Source organism: Typha latifolia, chromosome 4, assembly GCF_019914945.1.
Source record: "Typha latifolia isolate L0001 chromosome 4, TyphaL0001v2, whole genome shotgun sequence".
Classification (NCBI taxonomy): domain Eukaryota; kingdom Viridiplantae; phylum Streptophyta; class Magnoliopsida; order Poales; family Typhaceae; genus Typha; species Typha latifolia.
In genome coordinates this window covers 2,810,472-2,830,926 of record NC_133089.1, presented here as the reverse complement: position 1 = coordinate 2,830,926, position 20,455 = coordinate 2,810,472, and the positions used below count along the sequence as shown (strand labels likewise).

General features: G+C 36.4%; 5 protein-coding genes across 9 annotated transcripts; 2 read left to right on the top strand and 3 right to left on the bottom strand.

Moving 5' to 3' along the window:
- Positions 1-1,061: 1,061 nt before the first annotated feature.
- On the bottom strand, positions 1,062-3,168 carry LOC140787477 (manganese-dependent ADP-ribose/CDP-alcohol diphosphatase). The gene is made up of 2 exons (XM_073136407.1): positions 3,013-3,168; positions 1,062-2,245 (listed from the first exon to the last, which is right to left on the bottom strand). The coding sequence occupies exon 2, from the start codon at positions 2,202-2,204 to the stop codon at positions 1,239-1,241; it is 966 nt and encodes a 321-aa protein (XP_072992508.1). The 5' UTR covers positions 2,205-2,245; positions 3,013-3,168; the 3' UTR covers positions 1,062-1,238.
- Positions 3,169-3,854: 686 nt separating this feature from the next.
- On the top strand, positions 3,855-8,757 carry LOC140787475 (E3 ubiquitin-protein ligase RGLG1-like). Of its 4 annotated transcripts, XM_073136403.1 has the most exons (13): positions 3,859-3,930; positions 4,007-4,095; positions 4,294-4,430; positions 5,421-5,505; positions 5,573-5,713; positions 5,802-5,915; positions 5,997-6,094; positions 6,975-7,054; positions 7,269-7,374; positions 7,484-7,611; positions 7,711-7,873; positions 8,228-8,284; positions 8,425-8,757. In XM_073136403.1, coding segments are annotated over exons 2-13 (1,194 nt in total). In that variant the 5' UTR covers positions 3,859-3,930; positions 4,007-4,094; the 3' UTR covers positions 8,509-8,757. The 4 variants fall into 4 exon arrangements, with proteins under 4 accessions (XP_072992502.1, XP_072992504.1, XP_072992506.1 ...); XM_073136401.1 differs by having other exon boundaries at positions 3,855-3,930; positions 5,802-6,094; XM_073136405.1 differs by lacking the exons at positions 3,859-3,930; positions 4,007-4,095 and adding an exon at positions 4,105-4,208 and having other exon boundaries at positions 5,802-6,094.
- A 746-nt stretch (positions 8,758-9,503) lies between these two features.
- On the bottom strand, positions 9,504-12,147 carry LOC140787474 (protein-L-isoaspartate O-methyltransferase-like). 2 transcript variants are annotated; one of them, XM_073136400.1, is made up of 4 exons: positions 11,960-12,147; positions 11,188-11,458; positions 10,367-10,531; positions 9,504-9,954 (listed from the first exon to the last, which is right to left on the bottom strand). In XM_073136400.1, the coding sequence occupies exons 1-4, from the start codon at positions 11,963-11,965 to the stop codon at positions 9,704-9,706; spliced, it is 693 nt and encodes a 230-aa protein (XP_072992501.1). In that variant the 5' UTR covers positions 11,966-12,147; the 3' UTR covers positions 9,504-9,703. The 2 variants fall into 2 exon arrangements, with proteins under 2 accessions (XP_072992501.1, XP_072992500.1); XM_073136399.1 differs by having other exon boundaries at positions 11,924-12,119.
- Positions 12,148-13,516: 1,369 nt separating this feature from the next.
- LOC140787666 (thiol protease SEN102-like) lies at positions 13,517-15,239 on the top strand. Its single transcript, XM_073136722.1, has 4 exons — positions 13,517-13,955; positions 14,108-14,343; positions 14,416-14,556; positions 14,967-15,239. Exons 1-4 carry the CDS (start codon positions 13,517-13,519, stop codon positions 15,237-15,239), a joined length of 1,089 nt encoding a protein of 362 aa, XP_072992823.1.
- A 570-nt stretch (positions 15,240-15,809) lies between these two features.
- Positions 15,810-20,188, bottom strand: LOC140787594 (protein TRIGALACTOSYLDIACYLGLYCEROL 3, chloroplastic). The gene is made up of 10 exons (XM_073136598.1): positions 20,040-20,188; positions 19,851-19,938; positions 19,422-19,547; positions 18,445-18,540; positions 18,280-18,357; positions 17,401-17,462; positions 17,240-17,315; positions 16,761-16,868; positions 16,266-16,526; positions 15,810-16,182 (listed from the first exon to the last, which is right to left on the bottom strand). The coding sequence occupies exons 1-10, from the start codon at positions 20,153-20,155 to the stop codon at positions 16,144-16,146; spliced, it is 1,050 nt and encodes a 349-aa protein (XP_072992699.1). The 5' UTR covers positions 20,156-20,188; the 3' UTR covers positions 15,810-16,143.
- Between the last annotated feature and the right edge of the window lie 267 nt (positions 20,189-20,455).

Below are 20,455 nucleotides of genomic sequence, written 5' to 3'. Positions count from 1 at the left end.
TCTTCCTATAATTTACTATTGTCAACATTTTCCCTTATTATAATGTTCTACATGTTTACAAAGAAGTAGCTCAGTTGGAAGATCAGTGGGCAAGGAATGATGCTATCTGTAGGTGTAAAATCCAGGAGCTTGCAGATCATCATTGGATTGGCTATCCATCAATAGCATCATTGTTGATGGTGTTGTTTGATTTAGGATTCTTTAGATGATGAATAGCATGACTTGCATGTGCTATCACTATAGATACATGAAGGCCTTATAGACACATGTAAATGGGTACTTTAATATGAAGATCTAAGAGAATATGCAGGAGGATTCCCACAAATGATTGCAAAATACTGTTGATAGTTATCAAGGGTGTTAGTTTTTGGATTAATGGTCAAGGCTATCCCTATGTGCCAATTGCAGAATTTTCCTGCAGTCAAGAGTACACAGCCTTTTGTTGGTTGTCAAGACTATACTCTGAAAGGGTTCCTTGTATAAACTGTTGCATATAACTGGCTGAGTCAGTTTCACCTTCAATTGCTACTAATAATGTGCTTGCATTATAATCTGTTAGTAAACCAACATAACTGAGGGTCAACTGTGCAAAGATGATACAATTATAATTAGTTTCCTGAACTCTGGCCTTGCATAAATTAGGTATTAGACTGCAATCAAGATAATTGAGATCTTCATGCGTCGCACAACCTATAAGTAAGCATCTTTATTCTTAACTGGTAATTATGAACTACCCTCTCATACAAAAGATACGCAAGTACAAGCACTAAACCAATAACACATGGAAACCTGAACCAACCGTTACCTATTACATGGAAAATGCGCTGCCTATGAACACTCAACAAACTGGATGACAGGGCAGCGTCTTGGAGGTTGGTTAGAGGCAGAGAGAGAAAGAACTAAGGGCTGAAGTGGTACCAAACCACCCAGTTTGTAAAGTTTTTGACAAATGTCCATAAACATAGCATCCCTACCTATTACAAATGCCCCATATGCATCAAGCTGCAGCATAAACCAAGATAACAACAAAGTTCAGTAGAGTTTATAAAGATTCAAGCATCTTTCCTTCAAAAGAAATATATTGTACTTCATTTTCTTCTTTTTTAAGTAAGTTTCTTTCTTTGACTCATCTAAAAAGCTTTACAGAAAATATAAACATCTTTTGAAAAAGAATGTACCCTCCCTCATGGTAAGGTTCTACCTAAATAGAAAAAAAAAAATGGTGCAGTATATCATGCTTAAGAACTGAAAATCATCTCAGTGGTGACCATTCTATCAAAGCCTAAGAGTGACAGCCTGTCATGATAAACGTCCACATAGCCAAATGAATTTGATCCTGGAGGGCACTCCAGAGCAGCCTCAAGGACACGGTGATGAATGCCATGTGAATCAATGGAATATCCCCCTTTATGATCATGACCAGAAAAGCAGGCCTTCACGCAATTATAACGGTGTACCACAGCCATCACCTCTTCATAATTCCATAGAAGAGCCTCTGGAGCTGCCGCTTCAGCATCTAGTGGAAGGTGGCAACATATAATAGCCATTTGTTGATGCTTCACACAATCTCGAAGGATGTCTTCAAGCCAATTCAATTGTTTCTTACCAACAGCCCCGTTGAACAATAAGAATCTTCTTTCCAGGCCTTGCAAGCCATTAGGACTGTTCTTATCGGTATTTGGATTCTTTTCCTGCAAAAACTTTATTGCCTCCATTGTAATTGGATGATCCTGTGGCCAACCAAGGCCACTGAAATCATAGGCATCCAGGACAATGAATCTATATTCAGGACATGGAGAGAAGTCGTAATATGCACGACAATCATTAGAAGGAATCTTGAACAATGAGATTAATTTGCTGCGCGGGAGATTGTAAAGACAATGATTGCCGATCATGTGATAAACTGGACCATTGAATTTCTCAAATTCCTTGACAACCTTCTCTACTGTTATCAGAGACTTGTCTTTTGGGCAGAAACCATCAACAATGTCACCAAAGTTAATTGAAAACTTAAGCTTCTTCTCTTCATTCCATTTTCTGACTGCCCTTTGAAGAACCAGAAAACTGTGCCGATAGTATCTAGGGACACCTAAGAATGAGCGGCCATCGGGTATATCGGCATATTGGACATCAGCAATAACCCCAAAAGAGAATATGGGCTCCTTGGCATGAGCATTAGCTAATCCATTAGCTGGGTTCATCATGTTTAGCCGATGAATAGCAGAGATATTACGCCTCTATATCCCTGCATGTTTCATTTATTTCGAGAATATTACTTCTGTACAACTAACCAAAATGAATTGGGTTCATGCAGAAGATTTTTCGTAAAAGTAAATCACCGGAGCACACACAAAAGAGAAGAAGAAGAAGAAGAAGAAGAAGAAGAATATAACGACAAGCCTTTGATGCCAACTATTTGAGGCCTGCTATATGGGCAACAAGAAAACATCTAAAAAGACTATTTTACTATTGGATAGATAAAAAAATTTCAAGATCTCTTCTTTACATCATCTATTTTATTTTATCTTGCCAGGAGACTGAAGCTAAGTGCTTCTTCTAACAATACTAAATTCGACATTGCAATCCCTAACCCTTACATCGACCTGCTTAAATTTCAATAAGCCCCTTAACACTGACTCGCAGATAGAACACATCTTATCACAGTTCAATTATACCAAACCCTTGAAGATCGAAGTACCAGAAAAACAAATAGATAATAACAGATTAAAGGGATTTTAATGTCATTTGATAATTCTAATTGCCGTCGTCTTTGATTCTGAAAAAAAAAATTCCAGAGAAGCTAACAATTCGAAGACAACCATAGATAAACCCATCGCCAGAATCATCCGCAGCAATGACTAAAACTACAATCTAGAGATCGTAAAGATTTCAAGAGCAATGCAACAATTACCCTAATAATCGAATCGATGGTACTTGCGATGCAAACCAACTCCTTGATAGCCATAAACATAAAATACTCTTAATTAAAAGGACGAAAATACTGAATCTTACCAGGAAATTTCTTCCACACGAGGAAGCAATGTAAGGATTTGCTTTCCCTCTTGCTGCTTCTACGGACTACTCTTCCCCTCCCCTTCGCTTCCCGTCCAAAGGCCAGTTGGTTGCCGCCTCCAAACTCGTGTTCCCCGAGAGCCAATCGAAGACTTCGAGTGCTCGTGCAACGGAAAAAGGGGGAAATTTATAACTTCTTTAATACGTATTTAAGTAAAACTCTTTTGGATCGATCACTAGAAATTATCTTATTTTTTAGATAAAATAAAACTCCACTTAAAACTGATATAATATATTTTTTGTCTAGAAATAAATCCACTTAAACTCCTCTTGATTCAATCCAATCTCTAAAATAAAGATTCGAAGTGATTATCTTAAACGTTCAGATAATTAAAAATCCTACATATATCCTTATCTTAAAAGAAATGTTCTTTATCTATTTTTTTTAAAATATTTTAGTAATTTAATTATTCTCTAAAACTTTTTAATATATTAAAATATACTCTTTAATGATGATGTCTCGCTCCTTCCCATGATGCACTTATTAATAAATAATATAGCAGCGTAAAGAAATAGAGAAAAAGAGAAGAAGATTAAAACCGCGTGCAAGAAAGGCTCGATCGATCATCCTGAACTTTCTCTAATTAATAGAAGGAAATATATATAAAAAAGAGTAAAGAATGCCGTATATTTATAATTTATAATTTATAATTTATAATTTTATAATTTGAACACCTTAAAGGCTTCACAAAGAATACCGACGTAAAGAATGGTGTCCAACTTAGAAGAACTTTCCCAGAACTACAGCCATTCTTAAAAAAAAAAAAGGCTTAACGTTTGAAATTATATATTTATTTATCAGAAACAGAGCAGTTATAAGTTTGTAGTTAAAGTTTACTTCCACCAGTTCCTACCTCGGTGAGTTAGCTCGATCCATTTGCTTTTTATTTTGATCTCTTCTCAATTCTCATGCTATTCCAATGTTTTCTAACAGACTGAATTCCAAAAGAATCACAGCAATCAACTAGGCATTGACCGGCAAGAGACGACTTTTTGCGCGTTTGTTAATTGACAAATTGTTTAGTTAGTTCAATCCCTTTCAATTGCATTTCTTTTTAAAATTTGATGCAAAACCGAGTAGAAAGCGCGTAGTTGTCTGCGTCTCCTTCTCTATATCGCTTGTGGGCATCTCCCAGGTGCTTTCGCAGCTCTATTCCACTATAACTTTGAGCTCTTTTGGTGGTTTCTTTTCTTTGTTCCTCAATTCAATGGGAGGTGCAGTGTCTAGAGAGGGAAGTGAGGAGAACAATGGCTACACTTCTGAGCCTTGCCCAGTATTGGCTACGGCTAGTGACCCAGATACTGGGAATTTCAGGATGTACTCCAGAATTGATGATAACTATGATAATTTTGAACAGGTATCGTACCCTTTCTGATCTGTTGCATATTTGCCCTTACTTGAATTTTGATGCTTCGCCCTCAAGTCATTGGGTGCCAGCAATGGCATGGGCTTCTTTTGGGTACCTAGGCATAAGAACGTTGAATTGCCTGCAGAAAGATTCTCTGCTTCTACTCTATGGATTTGTTTGTTTTTTCTTGCCTTCCTGTAAATTTGCAGCCGTTTATGCACTCGTTTGATTCTATCTTCAGTATTCGGAAAAATCATCATATGGGTATATTTTGCCCCAGTCTGGACCTACACAATTTGCATATTTGCTTTATCAAGAAGTAGGGTTAATTCAATAGCGTTCTTGCACCTCCTCACCATTTTTCTTTGAGGTTATCTTTGTTCAACAAACAGTGGTCTTTATGGGTTTTAAAAGATTGTTTGAGCACCTAGATCAAAGCAATTTAAAAATCATCACATAAGCTTTTCTCAGTGGTATTGGCTCGACTAGATTACAAGTTAAGGGTATTATCTTTCAACTTGGCATTGAGCATCTAGACACTGATTCCAACATCTTTCAAAAGAAAAGGCATGTTAGAATTTAGGAAGGGGTCAAGCTGCGAAACTCGTGATGCAGTTTTGGCTTATCAAAATCACTTCTAGTTCTTGCACTAGAACTTCCATTACATTTGTAGTACATATGAAACTATAAATGTAAAGTAGATTGAAATAGGAATTATTGCTTGTCTTAGACCATCCCCCCCAAATTCAAAGACAAATTGAAAGATATATATAGGCATATATTGCATGTATGTTTATAATGAACATCCCCAGATAACATTGCATGATAGCATCAACTGTATCTTTTGTGTACTAAGCACTATTTTCATGTAGTGTTTTACAGTTTGATGGTGTAGTCAGGATCGAAGAAAATCCAAAATTGTGTTAACTGCTGATTTATCAATTTGAATTTAATGCTTGATCATCTAAGATTTATTTCAACTTCGTCAAATCTCTACAGGTAATTAGTGCAATTCAGCAATCTGGCCTTGAGTCTTCAAATCTCATTGTTGGTGTTGATTTCACAAAAAGCAATGAGTGGGCAGGTTATTATCCATATATACTGTCATACTGTGTTTGTCATTGTGCATATCTGAGTTCTTGCATGGACAGGAAAAGAATCTTTCAATGGGCATAATTTGCATCAGATTGGTTATATTCAAAATCCTTATGAACAAGCAATCAGTATCATTGGAAAATCTTTATCATCATTTGATGAAGATAACCAAATTCCATGTTTTGGCTTTGGAGATGGTATAGTAGTCTTCTATGCAGTCATAAATGCTTCTTACTTCCTCAACTGTTTTTAGATGATCGGCAATAATTACTCTGTTGCTTTCAGCATCAACGCATGATCAGAATGTTTTCAGTTTCTATCCAGATGGAAGGCCATGCTTTGGGTTTGCAGAAACTCTAGCACGATATAGAGAAATTGTGCCACATGTGCAATTGGCTGGTATAATTTGCTGTTCAGTTTTCCTGGAACATATGTTTCACATAATTGTGCAATTTGTTATTACCTATATTCCATGTGTAGGGCCAACATCTTTTGCTCCAATTATTGAAATGGCCATCAGCATTGTCGAAAAGAGTCGTCACTTATATCATATTTTATTGATTATTGCTGATGGGCAGGTATGAAGTATATTGGAGAATCTTTTTTTCCTAATGATATCTGGATATTTTCTGCTACAATAAATGCATTTATATTTCCATTATACATTTCTGAGCTATTATTTGGAGTATCATTGTACAATACTGGCAATTATTAGTCTATAAGAATGTGTATAATAGCAGTATGTTGAAGTCCGTTAAAGAAGAGACTAAAAGGTTCCAAGAAGAAACGAAGATGGCTCTGGAACTCGATGATGTGGCCTTGTCCAATTTCGGAGAGCCATGTTGCATTTTGACGTCACCAAAATAACCTTGCAGGAAGATAATAAGATAGTAAGATGTGTTCAACATCCTTGATAAGTATGCAAATCACTCCATTTGATTCTTAATTCTGAACAAACAAGTTAACAACATTCTTTATAACATGTAAGATTCTATTGCGATAGATCTAGTGGTTTTCTTTATTTACATAAAGCAAGGAAGTCTTTCTCTTGCCTAGTTTACTAGTATAAGTTGGTTCGAAATGATGCTAACTGAAATAAGATGGAGCCTAATTTTGTTGAAGAGTGAAAACATGTACTTATAAACAGCATCACTTCTTGACCATTGCGTATTTGCATAACTCAACTATCTGCTTATGTTTGATTGTTTATGTTTCCATTTGTTAAGTTAGTAGGTTGGAGTCACCACCTCTCCAGCAAATCAGGAGAGGCTACACCTTGCCCTAACCGAACTACAGATTGATGTGTGCGCGAGTTTTTTATTTTTTGGCACCTTTTCTTTTAGGCATAGTTATTATATAACTGATTTTAGTTTCAGGGGATTCTGAAACATGATCTCTTACATGCCATAGATCGCTACAATTCTTCAAGAATGCATCATTAAAATTGTGTTGCTGCAGGTTGCCGAAGGTGACGATTGCATGTCAGGGCATTTAAGCTACCAAGAACAAAATACTGTTGAAGCTCTTGTGAGAGCTAGGTAACTTTACTTAGAATCTAGAGATACATTCTAAACCTATTGTTAGATCTTTCATTATAACTATTCTCTGAATAGTGAATAAAGATCAAATTGATTAAGAAGTCGTGCACTCAGTTTCTCCATAAAATCTACTCACTGAAAAAGTTGCATTAATGGACATACTTTTTACAGTTGCTTTTATAATGTGACTTCTTATTATCTTTTCTTGTGGCAGTGAATTCCCTTTGTCTATCATTTTAGTTGGAGTTGGTGATGGCCCTTGGGATTTAATGAAGAAGTATGATAATTATGTCACTACACGGTGTTTCGATAATTTCCAGGTGTACAGAGGATTCTTACATTTCTTCTGTTATGACGAAAATTCATATTGTTGTGCCATTTTTTTCCTTTCACTAGTGAATTCTAACTGATAATCATTTATCTCTATAGTTTGTCAATTTCACAGAGATAATGTCAAGGAACATTCCACAAGCCGAAAAAGAGAAACAATTTGCACTGGAAGCACTAATGGAAATACCTTCGCAATACACTGCGATAATGGAACTCGGGCTCTTAGAGTATGGATTTGTTAAACTTAGAGCAATAGCAACATACTCTTAATCTTCATTTATTGTTGGTTACATGTGGATTACTCTTTTCTTATCTTGCTTTAGCAGTAATCATTCTGCAAGGTCCCTGCAGAGGAACCCTCTTCCCCCACCCTTTGACAGCTCCATTGCAGCATTTTCTAGCACAAGTACTTCCAGATTAAATTCAGAGCCAAACATACCGCATCATTGTAGATACGATGCTATGCATGCTTCAACACCACCCAATACGGTACATCATCTGAAAAAGGAATCCCAAGTTTGGCTTTGCATAGACAACATTTTATTGTTTTGTTGTATGGTCCAATGTTACACTTTTAATCTTGTATTGTCCTAGTTTTAATACATTGGACGACCATTCTTCTTTTCTTGGTCATTTCTTGAGTTCGCTGAATCTTCGGTTCTGCTATTGGATCTTAAATCTAGTTATCAATGGATGGACAAAGAAAAGTCGGTTGAATCAATTAATGGATCAATATTTACTGTATTTCTACCATAATCTTTCTGCAAACCTTTGATGTTCACCTACTTATATGTAACTACCGACATAATTTTATATTACTTACAACTGGTGGATCCTGTGTAGGTTTGTCCAATATGCAGGAGGAACACCAAAGATTTGGTCTTTGGTTGCGGGCATGAGGTCAGTTTTATAACAGTGTTAGATGTTAATATTTCTTCTCTCTGTTCAATGTCTCCTATACTATACTTGGTTTATGCACGATAAGGAGTTCTTCTATAGCATCAATTAATCAGTTTATCCAAAAAAATATTGTCTTGCAGACATGCAGCTCATGTGGACAGGGATTACATGCATGCCCATTCTGTCGTAGCACTATCAAATTAAGAGTGAAGTTACAGAAGTAACTACAGCCTCTATTTGCAGAAGGGTGTATTTGATCTTTTCTAATTCTTTGCTCTTTGGTCTTCCAGGCTCAATGCCTGAGGACTAAAACATTCCTTTTGACTGCTAAACTAGGAGCACACTGTTGGTTGCTTCCTCACATGAAAGTGAAATATACTACATTTGTTTTGCAGCTGGCGGTTGTGTATAAACGTACTGCTATTTTGTAAGGACAAATTTTCAACAGTCGATTTAATTTTTGATAGCCCAAATGATACTCTGATGAATGAGTGCCAATATTTGTAAGGATTGAGTATTGATATTTTGAGAGATGCAGAGACAATTATGATACTTTGCATAGGTAAATATGTAAAATTCCTTATGATTTCTATATTTTTGTAAGACATATTTTATATATATGTGCGTTTATATGTCTATCATTAATCTATATGTTTCTAAATGGTGGGCAGAATTATTTAAGTGAGTAGCTTTCTGCCTTACGAAACTCAGATCGAATGATTCGGGATTGCAATAGCTTGTGTTGCTTAATAGAGTTGACTTGCAACTTGTAACTTATCAACTCTGTTAGACTACTTGAACCTGAGACCTGTCAACTCGGTCTCCTGGCAAGACTTCTGTTTCCTTTTCTTGTTGAACTCCAGGAGGAAGTCATCAATAAACTGTACACCATTATAAGGTTAAAAGCTATCAAATCTTATGAACATTTGTAACCAGCAGAATGCAGTGAATATCATTTAGATGTAAGAAACATAATCTTCAAAGGTAACCAGGTTGACAGATGTTCAATATAAAAGACAAAAAAGGTATATATCTGTGGAAGAACTTCAAAGATTCAGGTATCTTTGGATGAAATGTAAAAGTAACACTTCCTCAACTTCTATAGCTAATGAAGATCGCAAAAGTAATAACAATAATCTTAACCATTTAGTATGTACAAAGGCTTCCCATGTGAGATCAAACAACATAGATAAAACCAAATAATATGTAAGAACAAACATAAACAGCACCAAACAGTACTCTAAATTTCACAATCTTGACAATATTTGTTTTGGCATCTGTTCCAGCATAACAGGAATTTGATACATCTATGGAAGCACCATCAAAGTTTTAAGAAGGCTTATTACTGTTGGACAGTCGACACATGGCACAAAACCAGTCATCATATTTTACAACTGATGAACATATTCACAATACCATTCAGTAATTTTGCAACTGGGCAGCTTTACTTGTCAGCGGAACATAACGTACAGATGTTTCATCTCTAATGGTGACTGAGCCATCCAGCTTCTTGTCAACCACCTTCAAGTCCTGGAATACGGTTCCAACTGGAATTACCATTCTGCCGCCAGGCTTCAGCTGCTCTATGAGAGGCTGTGGAATCTCAGGTGCTGCAGCACCAACATGAATAGCATCATATGGTGCCAATTCGGGCCAGCCAGATCTTCCATCTGCAGCAGGTTGATAAACTTTTTGAGATAGAATACAGAAATCGATGTCAAATGGCAAATATAAAAGGTATATTATCATTTTCAGTTGCAAAATAAATATGATGCATCTTTGTAGAAGTTTGTCAAATGACATGGACTACAAGTACGTCAGCATTGCAACTTACCTTAACTCACTTGAAGCTGCTTAGAAGCACAGAAAGAAACTCATTTAGAAACTAAAATGCAATGTTAAAAAATTACGAAAAGTCCTGAAATGAACAAAAGATCATTGATTCATTGTGGAAACTCCAAATAACCAACTTGAAAATGAAGTTCTGAAATTTTCTTCACTACATGATGTCATTAACATATGTTTGCAACAAATGTTCTAACAGGTAGCAGTAAACTGAAAACACTGCTTAGAAGCATGTACCAGCTACATGCACAGTAAGGGAACCATCTTTCAGTAATGACGCTGCTGCACTTCTATTTATATTCCCAATGGACAAAGAAACTAACTCAGGAATATGTTCAACCCCTACAACACGGCCTTGTGGTCCAACCATCATTGCAAAGCATGCAGTTAAGTATCCAGTTCCTGCACAAATGACAAAAAATAAATATAATTTCCTTAATTGTGCAATCTACAAAAAGGGGATTACCATGTTAGCTTCAAGATCCATAAACAGGCAAACTTATTACTGATTGATATCTATCACTATGTTGGGATGAACTTTTACAACATATTTATATATGCACATGAAAAATATGAACACAAAATGTACATGCTCTCTTGCAATGCACATGGATTTCAGATTTGCAGATATTTTCCAACAATTTCCAGACAATTTAGTGGACCAATTGCGAAGAAAAGATTAAACAAGTTTCACTGAGACCAAATCTATATCTGATGCCGGACTGGACATCTATTACATTCCATAGTATGCAGGATCTGGACAGAAGAGCGTATAGCCCGTGCAAAAGCAGAAAAACAATGAGAGATTCAGATATCAGTATCGCATGTCTGAATCCAACAATCTCCAACTGATAGATAACATATCTGAAGCCCATATTGACCTGTGATACTCAAGCATATGCAGTAACTGTAGTATTATAACACAACCTCTATCTTAAGATAACAGCAATAAAAACTGACAGCAGCAACAGTGTATTTGAAAACACAAATTCTTAGGAAATGAAAAATGGAATTGTACAGGTAAACATTGATGAAAGACAAAGACAGAAGCAGATGACCTGAACCAACATCTAAAGCATGCATGCCTGGCTGCAGATGCTCCTCCAATAGTTCCAGACAAGCGGCATGCATATGAGGTGCAGATATAGTTGCATTAAAACCAATTGGCATTGGGCTATCAACATAAGGTGAGCTGCCCGAAGGTGCAAATGATCCCCTATCAATGGTCTCCATGACTTGGGCAACTTTTCTCGACTTGATTACTCCGTATCTCTGCAATTGCTCCACCAGTGCTTTGTTTTTATCGCTTGATCCGCTACTCCAAAGACGCTGCAACAACCAACAAACAAGAATAACAGACTCAGATGAGACATTATGTTATATTCATGCACAATTCTACTTTATCCTATTTCCAGTACATAGAATACTACTACTTTGCTGTTCGGAAAGTTGCCAAAATGTTGATATTAGGACATAATGCGAAGTGAAAATGTAATTAACCCTAGAAGGTGTGCATCATGAAAATACTTTCCCAAAACGATAACTTTGTCTCAAGCAATTCAGGCACTAATTAGAACACTCCAATCAGATCATAGAATTCTTCTTTTCTCACAATAATTCGGATCATATTCATGTAATCCAGAGACAGTAAAAGAAACCATCACGAACAGAGTTCTCCTCATCAAGAGACATTCGCAGGACCAAATTCATCGAAGATTCAGCTAAATTTGCGCCCAAAATTGAACGCGGAAAGCAACACGTGAAGCGAATCGAAGAGCTAAAAGATCGACTTACGCGGAAGAAATAGCGATTAAGGATCAAGCGAAGTACCTCCATCCTGGAGAGGGAGTGCGAGAGCGAGAGAAGCCTTCAGGAAACTCAAGTTGGAAATTGCTAGAGAGAGAGAGAGAGAGAGAGAGAGAGAGAGAGAGAGAATCGCGTAGAGAATAGCAGCGGCAGCACCGGATTCTTCTTTATTTCTCGATTGCTCGGTGTTACTGTTCAGTGTTCATTTGGTTAAATTACACTTCCACCCCTCAATCATGATTATATATCATATAATTCATATTACCCCCCTCGAATAATAAAAATAAGTAATAACTACGCCAAGACCAATAAAAATAAATATAAAAAAATTGAACTATTATTTATTCTCATATGCATCATCTTGTATTCTTTTTAAATACACATTTATTCTTAAACTATAAAAAAAAAACCTCTTGACGATGTTAATGGAAAATAGCTGATGATCATTTTACCCGTCAACTATTTTTCTCTTTCTTTCCTCTAAAATAAAAATAAAATAGTTTATAGAGAACCTAATATTGATCATATGACACTCTTACATCATTTTTAATTAATAATTAATGAAAGAGGTATTTTAATTAGTTTTTATAGTTATGAAAGTCAACGTGTGGAAAAAAAATGAGATGTGTAATTATTTCTAAAACATATTTAAATTAAATCTCAATATATTTGATTTGGGTTTATAGGTTAAGTGGGCTGAGGCTGAAAATATGTTACAAAGCCCAATGAGTCTTTTTTTTTTTTTAATTTGTTCATCATTTTTCTTTGTTTTTTTATATATATAATCCCATAATATTCAGGGATAATATGGGCAATCAACACATCACAATTTATTCTATCTATTCTGGCAAGAGTCGTGCAGCTTAAGAACTTTGATCGACTTGGAACGAAAAGATTAAAAAGCTAAAATATGATATCCATGTTTAAATAATCCTACTTTAATCTAATCAGCAGAAAGAAAAAAAAAAAGAAATTTAAGAAGAAAAAAAGAGAGAGAAAGCATTTATAAACGATTGGGATTTGGTTTACCATGTGATATATATTCTAATCTTACGCCATGTTGTATTCACTTTTGAGCTCGATCGAAATTGTCAGATAATCCTCACTGATATAATGTAATTTTGAGCATATATAAACTTTAAAAGTATCCAATAAATTATTAGCTTAACAATTAGAGTTGACCAACCTTTATTTTCGGAAGGAGAACAAGAGCCTTTTCACAAAGACTAAAGCCTAAAGGCAAGCCAATTTGACCTCCAAGTTGTGTTGAGCTTAACAAGAAGATACGTACGCTTTCCATTTCCTCCCAGACTTTTGACTTGTAAACAAAACAACCTACTCATTTTGTTCACCTTCCTTCCACTATAAGAGAAGAATTAATATCTCATTTGGTTGGTCTACAAGCCTTGAACATAGATATAAAAGATTCATAACACAATTTTGGTAAGGAAAATATAAATTTGAGATAGAAAAACGTGCATATAATATTTGGTTTGCTTCAAAATATGATTCACTTTCATCTCTATAAATCAACCCACCCTCTTCCTCTTTGAATCACAAGCTCTAAGTCTCTAATCTCCAATGGAGAAGAAAGCTCTCTTCTTTGCTCTACTGCTATCACTAGTTGTAACACTCTCCCGCAGCACTCCGTTTGAGGAGAAAGATCTGGAATCCGAAGAGAAGTTGTGGGACTTGTACGAGCGGTGGCGCAGCCACCACACGGTGCCGCGAGATCCCGGCGAGAAGAAGAGGAGGTTTAATGTGTTCAAGGAGAACGTCAGGTTCATCCACGAGTTCAACAAGAAGGACGAGCCGTACAAGCTCAAGCTCAACAAGTTTGGTGACATGACGAAGGAGGAGTTCAGGATGAGCTACGCCGGATACAAGGACCACCGCCACAAGATCCGGCGAGGGGCGACGAGCTTTATATATGAGAATGAGAGCGCTGCAAAGCTTCCGGCGTCGGTAGATTGGAGGACGAAGGGTGCAGTTACGGGGATCAAAGATCAAGGGCAATGTGGTAAGAGAACTCTGCACTTTTGAGTATTTATAAAGATTGGAGGTTAATTATATTGAATTTTTTTTTCGGATAACATCCTATATTCTTATAATTTTGTGAAATATTTCCTTAATGATACTAATATATATCATCTGTGTTGATGGATGATGCAGGAAGTTGCTGGGCTTTCTCAGCGGTTGCTGCAGTGGAGGGAATAAACCAGATCAAGACCAAGCAACTCATTTCTCTATCGGTGCAAGAGCTCGTCGATTGCGACACGAGTTATAACGAAGGTTGCAATGGAGGTCTAATGGACTACGCCTTCCGGTTTATCACTACAAATGGTGGCATAACAACTGAGGCTAATTACCCCTACGTTGCAAGCCAAGGAACATGCGATGCCTCTAAGGTGTGTATATTTATATATTTATAAGTTTATGTGATAGATTAAGAGCTAGATATTGAATAATATTTGTTTCAGAGGAAGCCTTCTGCTGTGGTGATCGATGGGTATCAAGGTGTTCCTGCAAATAGTGAGGCAGCTCTCCTGAAAGCTGTGGCCAATCAGCCTGTATCCGTTGCCATTGAAGCAAGTGGTTCGAACTTCCAGTTCTACTCTGAGGTTTGCTAATTTCTACAAATTACTTGGTAATATAAGATGAAAAGAAAGAACTTGTCGCTTCTTGTAGAACTTTAACTTTGATTTGTCTGCATGATATTCACGTTAGTTTAAGGAAAATTTACATTTGACGCCCTATCTTTTTTTTTTTTACTTTTGCATCGGAAGCCCCAAGTTTAGACCTTTCGAAAAAAGAAAAAAAAAAGATAGCATTGTTTAGTGGCTTAAAATCATACTTTTCTAAAATACCCTTTGATCCTACTGGAGATAGAGAAGGGTGTTTTCATAAAATATTACTTTTTTTTTTTTTGGTTGGTGTTTTCTGAGAATAAAGTCTGAGACATAGGATTTGAAATGAAAATATTGAAAAGATAGGGTGTGAAATGCACTTAATCCTGATGGCATGCATGCAGGGCGTCTTCAATGGAAGCTGTGGAACCCAGTTGGACCACGGAGTGGCAATAGTTGGCTATGGAGCTACAAACGATGGAACAAAGTATTGGATAGTGAAGAACTCGTGGGGAGGTGAGTGGGGAGAGAGTGGATACGTACGAATGAAGCGTGGAATTATAGCCAAAGAAGGATTGTGTGGGATCGCCATGGAGGCTTCTTATCCCATCAAGACCTCCCCTAACCCTTCAACAATGGAGAAGAAGAAGAAGCTCTCAAGGATCAATGAACTCTGAGATGGTTCTACTAGATCTGACAGTTCTATTGCTTATAATAGATATGTCCTTGTGTGTCAAATAATTCGTCTTTCCATGATGAATAATAAATATATATATTTCTTTTGCTTGCTTGGTTTCAATGATTAGAAAGTGATTCAATTTAATTAATTTACTTTTGCACTTGAACAGTAAAGTACTTCTAAGCTAACCCAATTAAGCTTTATCCCCACTTGCAGTGGTAGTAACTAGAACTCCATCTCTCGCTGCTAAGAAACAACAAACATTTCATGTGATTCTTTTTGCTAAAGAGGTAAGCATATGTGATATCTGATTCTTTTCTTACTATAATCCTTCAAACCTACGTCTATGCCCATCCAAGCGTAGAGTAGTCTGCAACTGGCTTCGTACAAGTTTCAAAGGTTTCATCTGGTGTACATTTATTCTAGCAAAAAATGTGTCAGAGCTGGGTATGTTTGCAAAGTTTTGAAAGGTAAATCGACCCACTATATATTGAAGTATTAAATGCATTTGATATCCCTTTTCAGCACTCACACCAAGATATAATAATGAGATATATATATATATATATATAGAAACCAACTTTGGTTTGTTGGATTTGAATTGGATTAACTCCTGATGGAAGTACAAATGACTTCGTTCATCACAGGGTGTTACATGAAAAATGCCTATGAAGAAGATGAAGACGAAGAAGATAGTACATCCTACTGAGATTTTATAACAAACACCAAGCTTTTAATTGCTTGATGATGACTAACCATCTAACAGGCGTCTTATTCGAGCCCCCGTCAAGTAGAATATACTTGTATAAGTACAATGGTTGATCCCTGTATAGTATGCTGAACACTACAATGGAGGCGGAGACAGACCGGCATAGACTCTTCTGCTTTGCTTAAGAGCAGTCTCAGTATCTTATTGGTCCATCCAAGTTACCAGATGCAAACTGCCAGTGGAGATTAAATAAAAGGTCAGGATTAAATGACAGAAGCAGAAGATTACAGGAAATAAGGACGAGGTTATGTATACCTGTCTAACAATAGGATTTGTTGATGTTGTAAATTCATGTGTCATTCCTTCCCACACTATCCTTCCTTCATAGAGAAACAACAACCTGTCGACAGCTCTTCGGATCGTGCTATGTTGATGAGTGACAACTACATAGGATGCTATCTTTCCTGTCTTACCAGAAGCATCCTCTCCTCCAGTATGAACAGAGCGGATAAGATCTTCCACGACAGTGGAAGCAATTGGGTCAAGTCCTGCTGTGGGTTCATCATATAATAGCACCTGTGCACAGAAGAACGTGGATCATAAAGCTTATAAATATACAGCTAACTACGTTGTCGGTGAATAATTCTTGCTTCTTTTATCTATGGTCCATCACACTTAAAAATTTCTCTTCAAATATATGATGTTGAAGATTCCTTCCTGAAGAAAAGTTTCAGCTTGTGGCTAATGTCATATCACTCTCCTTAAAGCAACACTATATAATTAAATTGGGTTTTATGATCAAGAACATACCTCTGGTTCTATAGTCTCTTTTGTATCATCAAAAATTATTGAGCGCGCTAAAGCTACCCTTTTCTTCATTCCACCAGACAGTTCGGAAGGAAAACGATCCTCGACATCCTGGATAGATGGCAATTAGAACTTATTTATATGTATAGTTAATTCAGTGTATAGTCCCTAAATAACATAAGTACCAAATCATATACAGTGCAGAGTAAGATGCATAATCATCTAGTAGACTCTTTCGAGCTATTAAACATGATGTCAGGTATGTCTGAAGACTGCTTTCTGATCCAATCTGGAGGGTATGATTGCTTTAGATCATGGAAATGAATAATATCTAGAACTATGAGTCTTGCACTATTTGAAGAATTAAAGTACGCAACTGACATCTGGAAGAAAATTAATAATTTGAGAGATTGCATATCAATGGTATTGACTTTCTGACATATGGGGTGAATTTTTTTATCCCATGTCTTTTCTTAAGTTACCTTTAATCCTACTGCCGCCAAAGTTTCTTTCACCAGTTCCTCTATCCGATCCGCAGACATATTTGAGTTTTCATACCTAACAGCAGGAGAAAAATATAAATGCAAGTTAGCAAACCAAGTAGGATTTAATGGACTTGCTTAAAAATGTAATCATCCCTTACAGTAGAAAACCAACATTTTCACGGACTGTTAGAGAATCAAAAAGAGCTGCACTCTGGAACACCTGTGTCAGCAAAGATGGATGAGAGGAACAGTCAGAACAGACATACAAAAGCAAAAGGCTAGAGAGTGAATATTCAAGTATCTATAGAGTTCAAATGTAAAAATTGCCTTCATGACGGAACATTGTATGACACAACAAGAGCTAAATTTTCAATTAAGCATATATGTCCATTTACTCATAAACTATCTATGGACATCATGGATCTTGGGAAAATGAAAACTGGTAAGGAAAATAAAAGGGTAACAGCCATACAAGAAGACTGGAACTAGTATACGAATCAGGAATTCCTATTCTTATTTGGACCTTGTTTTCAAAAGTTTAAAACTTTAAATTGTCTGCTATGTTGCGGATCGCACGAAGAATGTACACCTAAATCATCATTGTTGTTCTTTCTTTTTGTTTAGCTAGCTTTCTTCCTAACATTCAACTATATATCCGTAACAGCAACTCAGCAAGAATCTATAAAATGATCAAAAGGGTAAAAGGAAAACTTGAACTTGCATCTTTGAGATGTTTTGAGCTACATCAGTCGTTTGTGACAATAAAAAGATTCAAGTACAATGGCAAGCTTCTGAAGTACTATGCAAGTGAGATTTAACATTGCAGAGAGGCACTTCCATAACAAAACAAGTCATGACAATTGTTAGCAAGATTAAAATTTGTAAAAGATAGTAAGTACCAAGTAGCAAAGGAAACTGCTACATAATTTTGCATAAAAAATTTCCATTTAAATTTTGGGTGTGCTAGCATAGAAGGTAAGGCAAGTCAATATCTTCTCAAGAAATAGGAGAAAAAATAGAGATATTGAACACTCTACCAAGCCAATACGGAGGCCAGAGATCTCCTCATCACTAACTAAACCCTGCCTTTTCTTTCCACAAATGAAAACCTCACCCTGCAAGTTAACAGAAACTGTATCAACAAATGGCATTTCTTGCAGAAAAAATTCAGTACAATTCAAATGAGTATAGAATTTGATAACCTTATCTGGAGCTAAAAGCCCAGCCATAATCTTCAGAATAGTTGACTTGCCAGTGCCTGAAGGCCCAATTATTCCAACAGCTTCACCGTACCTAATCTGAATGAGGGAAAAACAGTTCCTTTTCTATATTACAAAGATGATGAACCTGAGATTATGAAAGCAACAAGCTACAGTTTACAACCATTACAGGGAGAGAATATTTAGAAATTCTACTGTCTAGGTTCTGCCTAAAGATATCCTATATTAAACTATGTTATGGATCACAAAAAAAAAAAAAAAATTCTACCAAACAATCTTAGGATATAAAGATAAAGACAATCATGTTGACCTATTTGTTATATGATTGAAGGTCCTGACAGAGAGAAGTATGTCAAACATTTTAAAGTCTTATGACTCCATTCAAATTATTTGTCACATACAAATATATCGATGCATCATCAAACTGCAATAGACATAAAAATTAAAAAAATTAAAAAAATATCTCCAATAGGTGATCTTGCTAAGTAATATAAAATGCCGAGTGCAGAACAAATAAGAATCAAAGAACAGGAAAAGGAATAAAAGATACTAGAGCACAAGTGAATGCTTTGCGTGTTGGAATATGGGAGAAGGGAGCTCATTTTGATGAATCTGACTATGGCACATAATGTGAAAAAGAAGAGCATCAATCAAATTGTTCTTGCTTCCTATGATCAACCCCCAGATTTTGTAATCTTTAAATGTCACAGTGTAATTGTATATAACAGCATAAGCATGGATAATTAAGATAAATATTTTTCCTTCAAACAGGATAGGAAAATTTAGCAACATTATCTTGACAAATGCATCAAGAAATGCTTATCACGGCTAACTTTTCCAAATTCAAATATCACATCCCATAGGTAATCCAAACAAAAGTTCTGATGTATCAAGTATGAAGGATTCATCATCTCTAACATCATGTATAAAAAAAGATGAAAGAGAGAGAGAAACCTCACCTTGAAGCTGACACCTCTCAATATTTGTTTTTCTCCAAAGGATTTGTGAATATCTCTGCATTCGATAAGGGCATCATCATCTTTACTATCTCGGCCCACTCCCAAGTTCTCAGACAAATCGGAATTCTAGCATCATAATCCGAAGAGATCATTAGTGACAATATAATATGAGATTAAAATTTATAAAAGTAATAAAAAAAACCCCCAAGTTTCGACTGTTTGAGAATCAGAACTTGAATTTTGAAGAACAGGCAATAGGCTAACCGCTTGATGCTAGGAAGTCTCAATTTTTAACAGATAACATCGTTGAATTATTATACAATCAACCACAAACTAATCACTACCTATACATATTTAAGTTGGAAAAAAAAAATAACAACTTCCAAACCCAACTCCAATCGATAGAACCACAAAGTACGAATCAGTTACCCCAAGAAGTTTGTCCGCACTATCCAAATGCCGACTCCCAGCTGCAGACGTCGATGCACAAGCCACCGGGTAGCATCTCGGACGAATTCTACATAACCATAAATTGCAACAAAATAGATAAACAACGATCTCAATACCCAATCCAAATTGGATTCCAAATTCGCGAATAGGAAATGAAAGGGTTTTCACCTCAACGAGGAGAAAAGGGGCGAAATGGACCTCCTCCGGGCGGCGGGAAAATTGGGGCAACAAAAGGCGTGGGGAATCGCCCTCGCCATTTCCAATCCCCTAGCCTTGCTCTCCATCTCCCTCTCTCTACTTTACTGCTTAAGTATCGTATCCCATTGCTCCAGCCCATTAAGTATTTGATCCGGCCCACATAAGAAGAGAATATAGAAATCCAATGGGCTAGTTGGCCCAACATCTAAGTTCTTTTTTGGGGAAGTAATTCAAGTTAGATAAGTCAACGATTTTGTAACCTCAACTTGATTACATACGATGCGTGACACGTAAGTGGGAAGTATAAAAATATCTTCCAAAGATATCATGCCACATCGGATACCCCCGCCACCGCAACTTGCCAAAGAGCTGAGCTGTGAATGGAT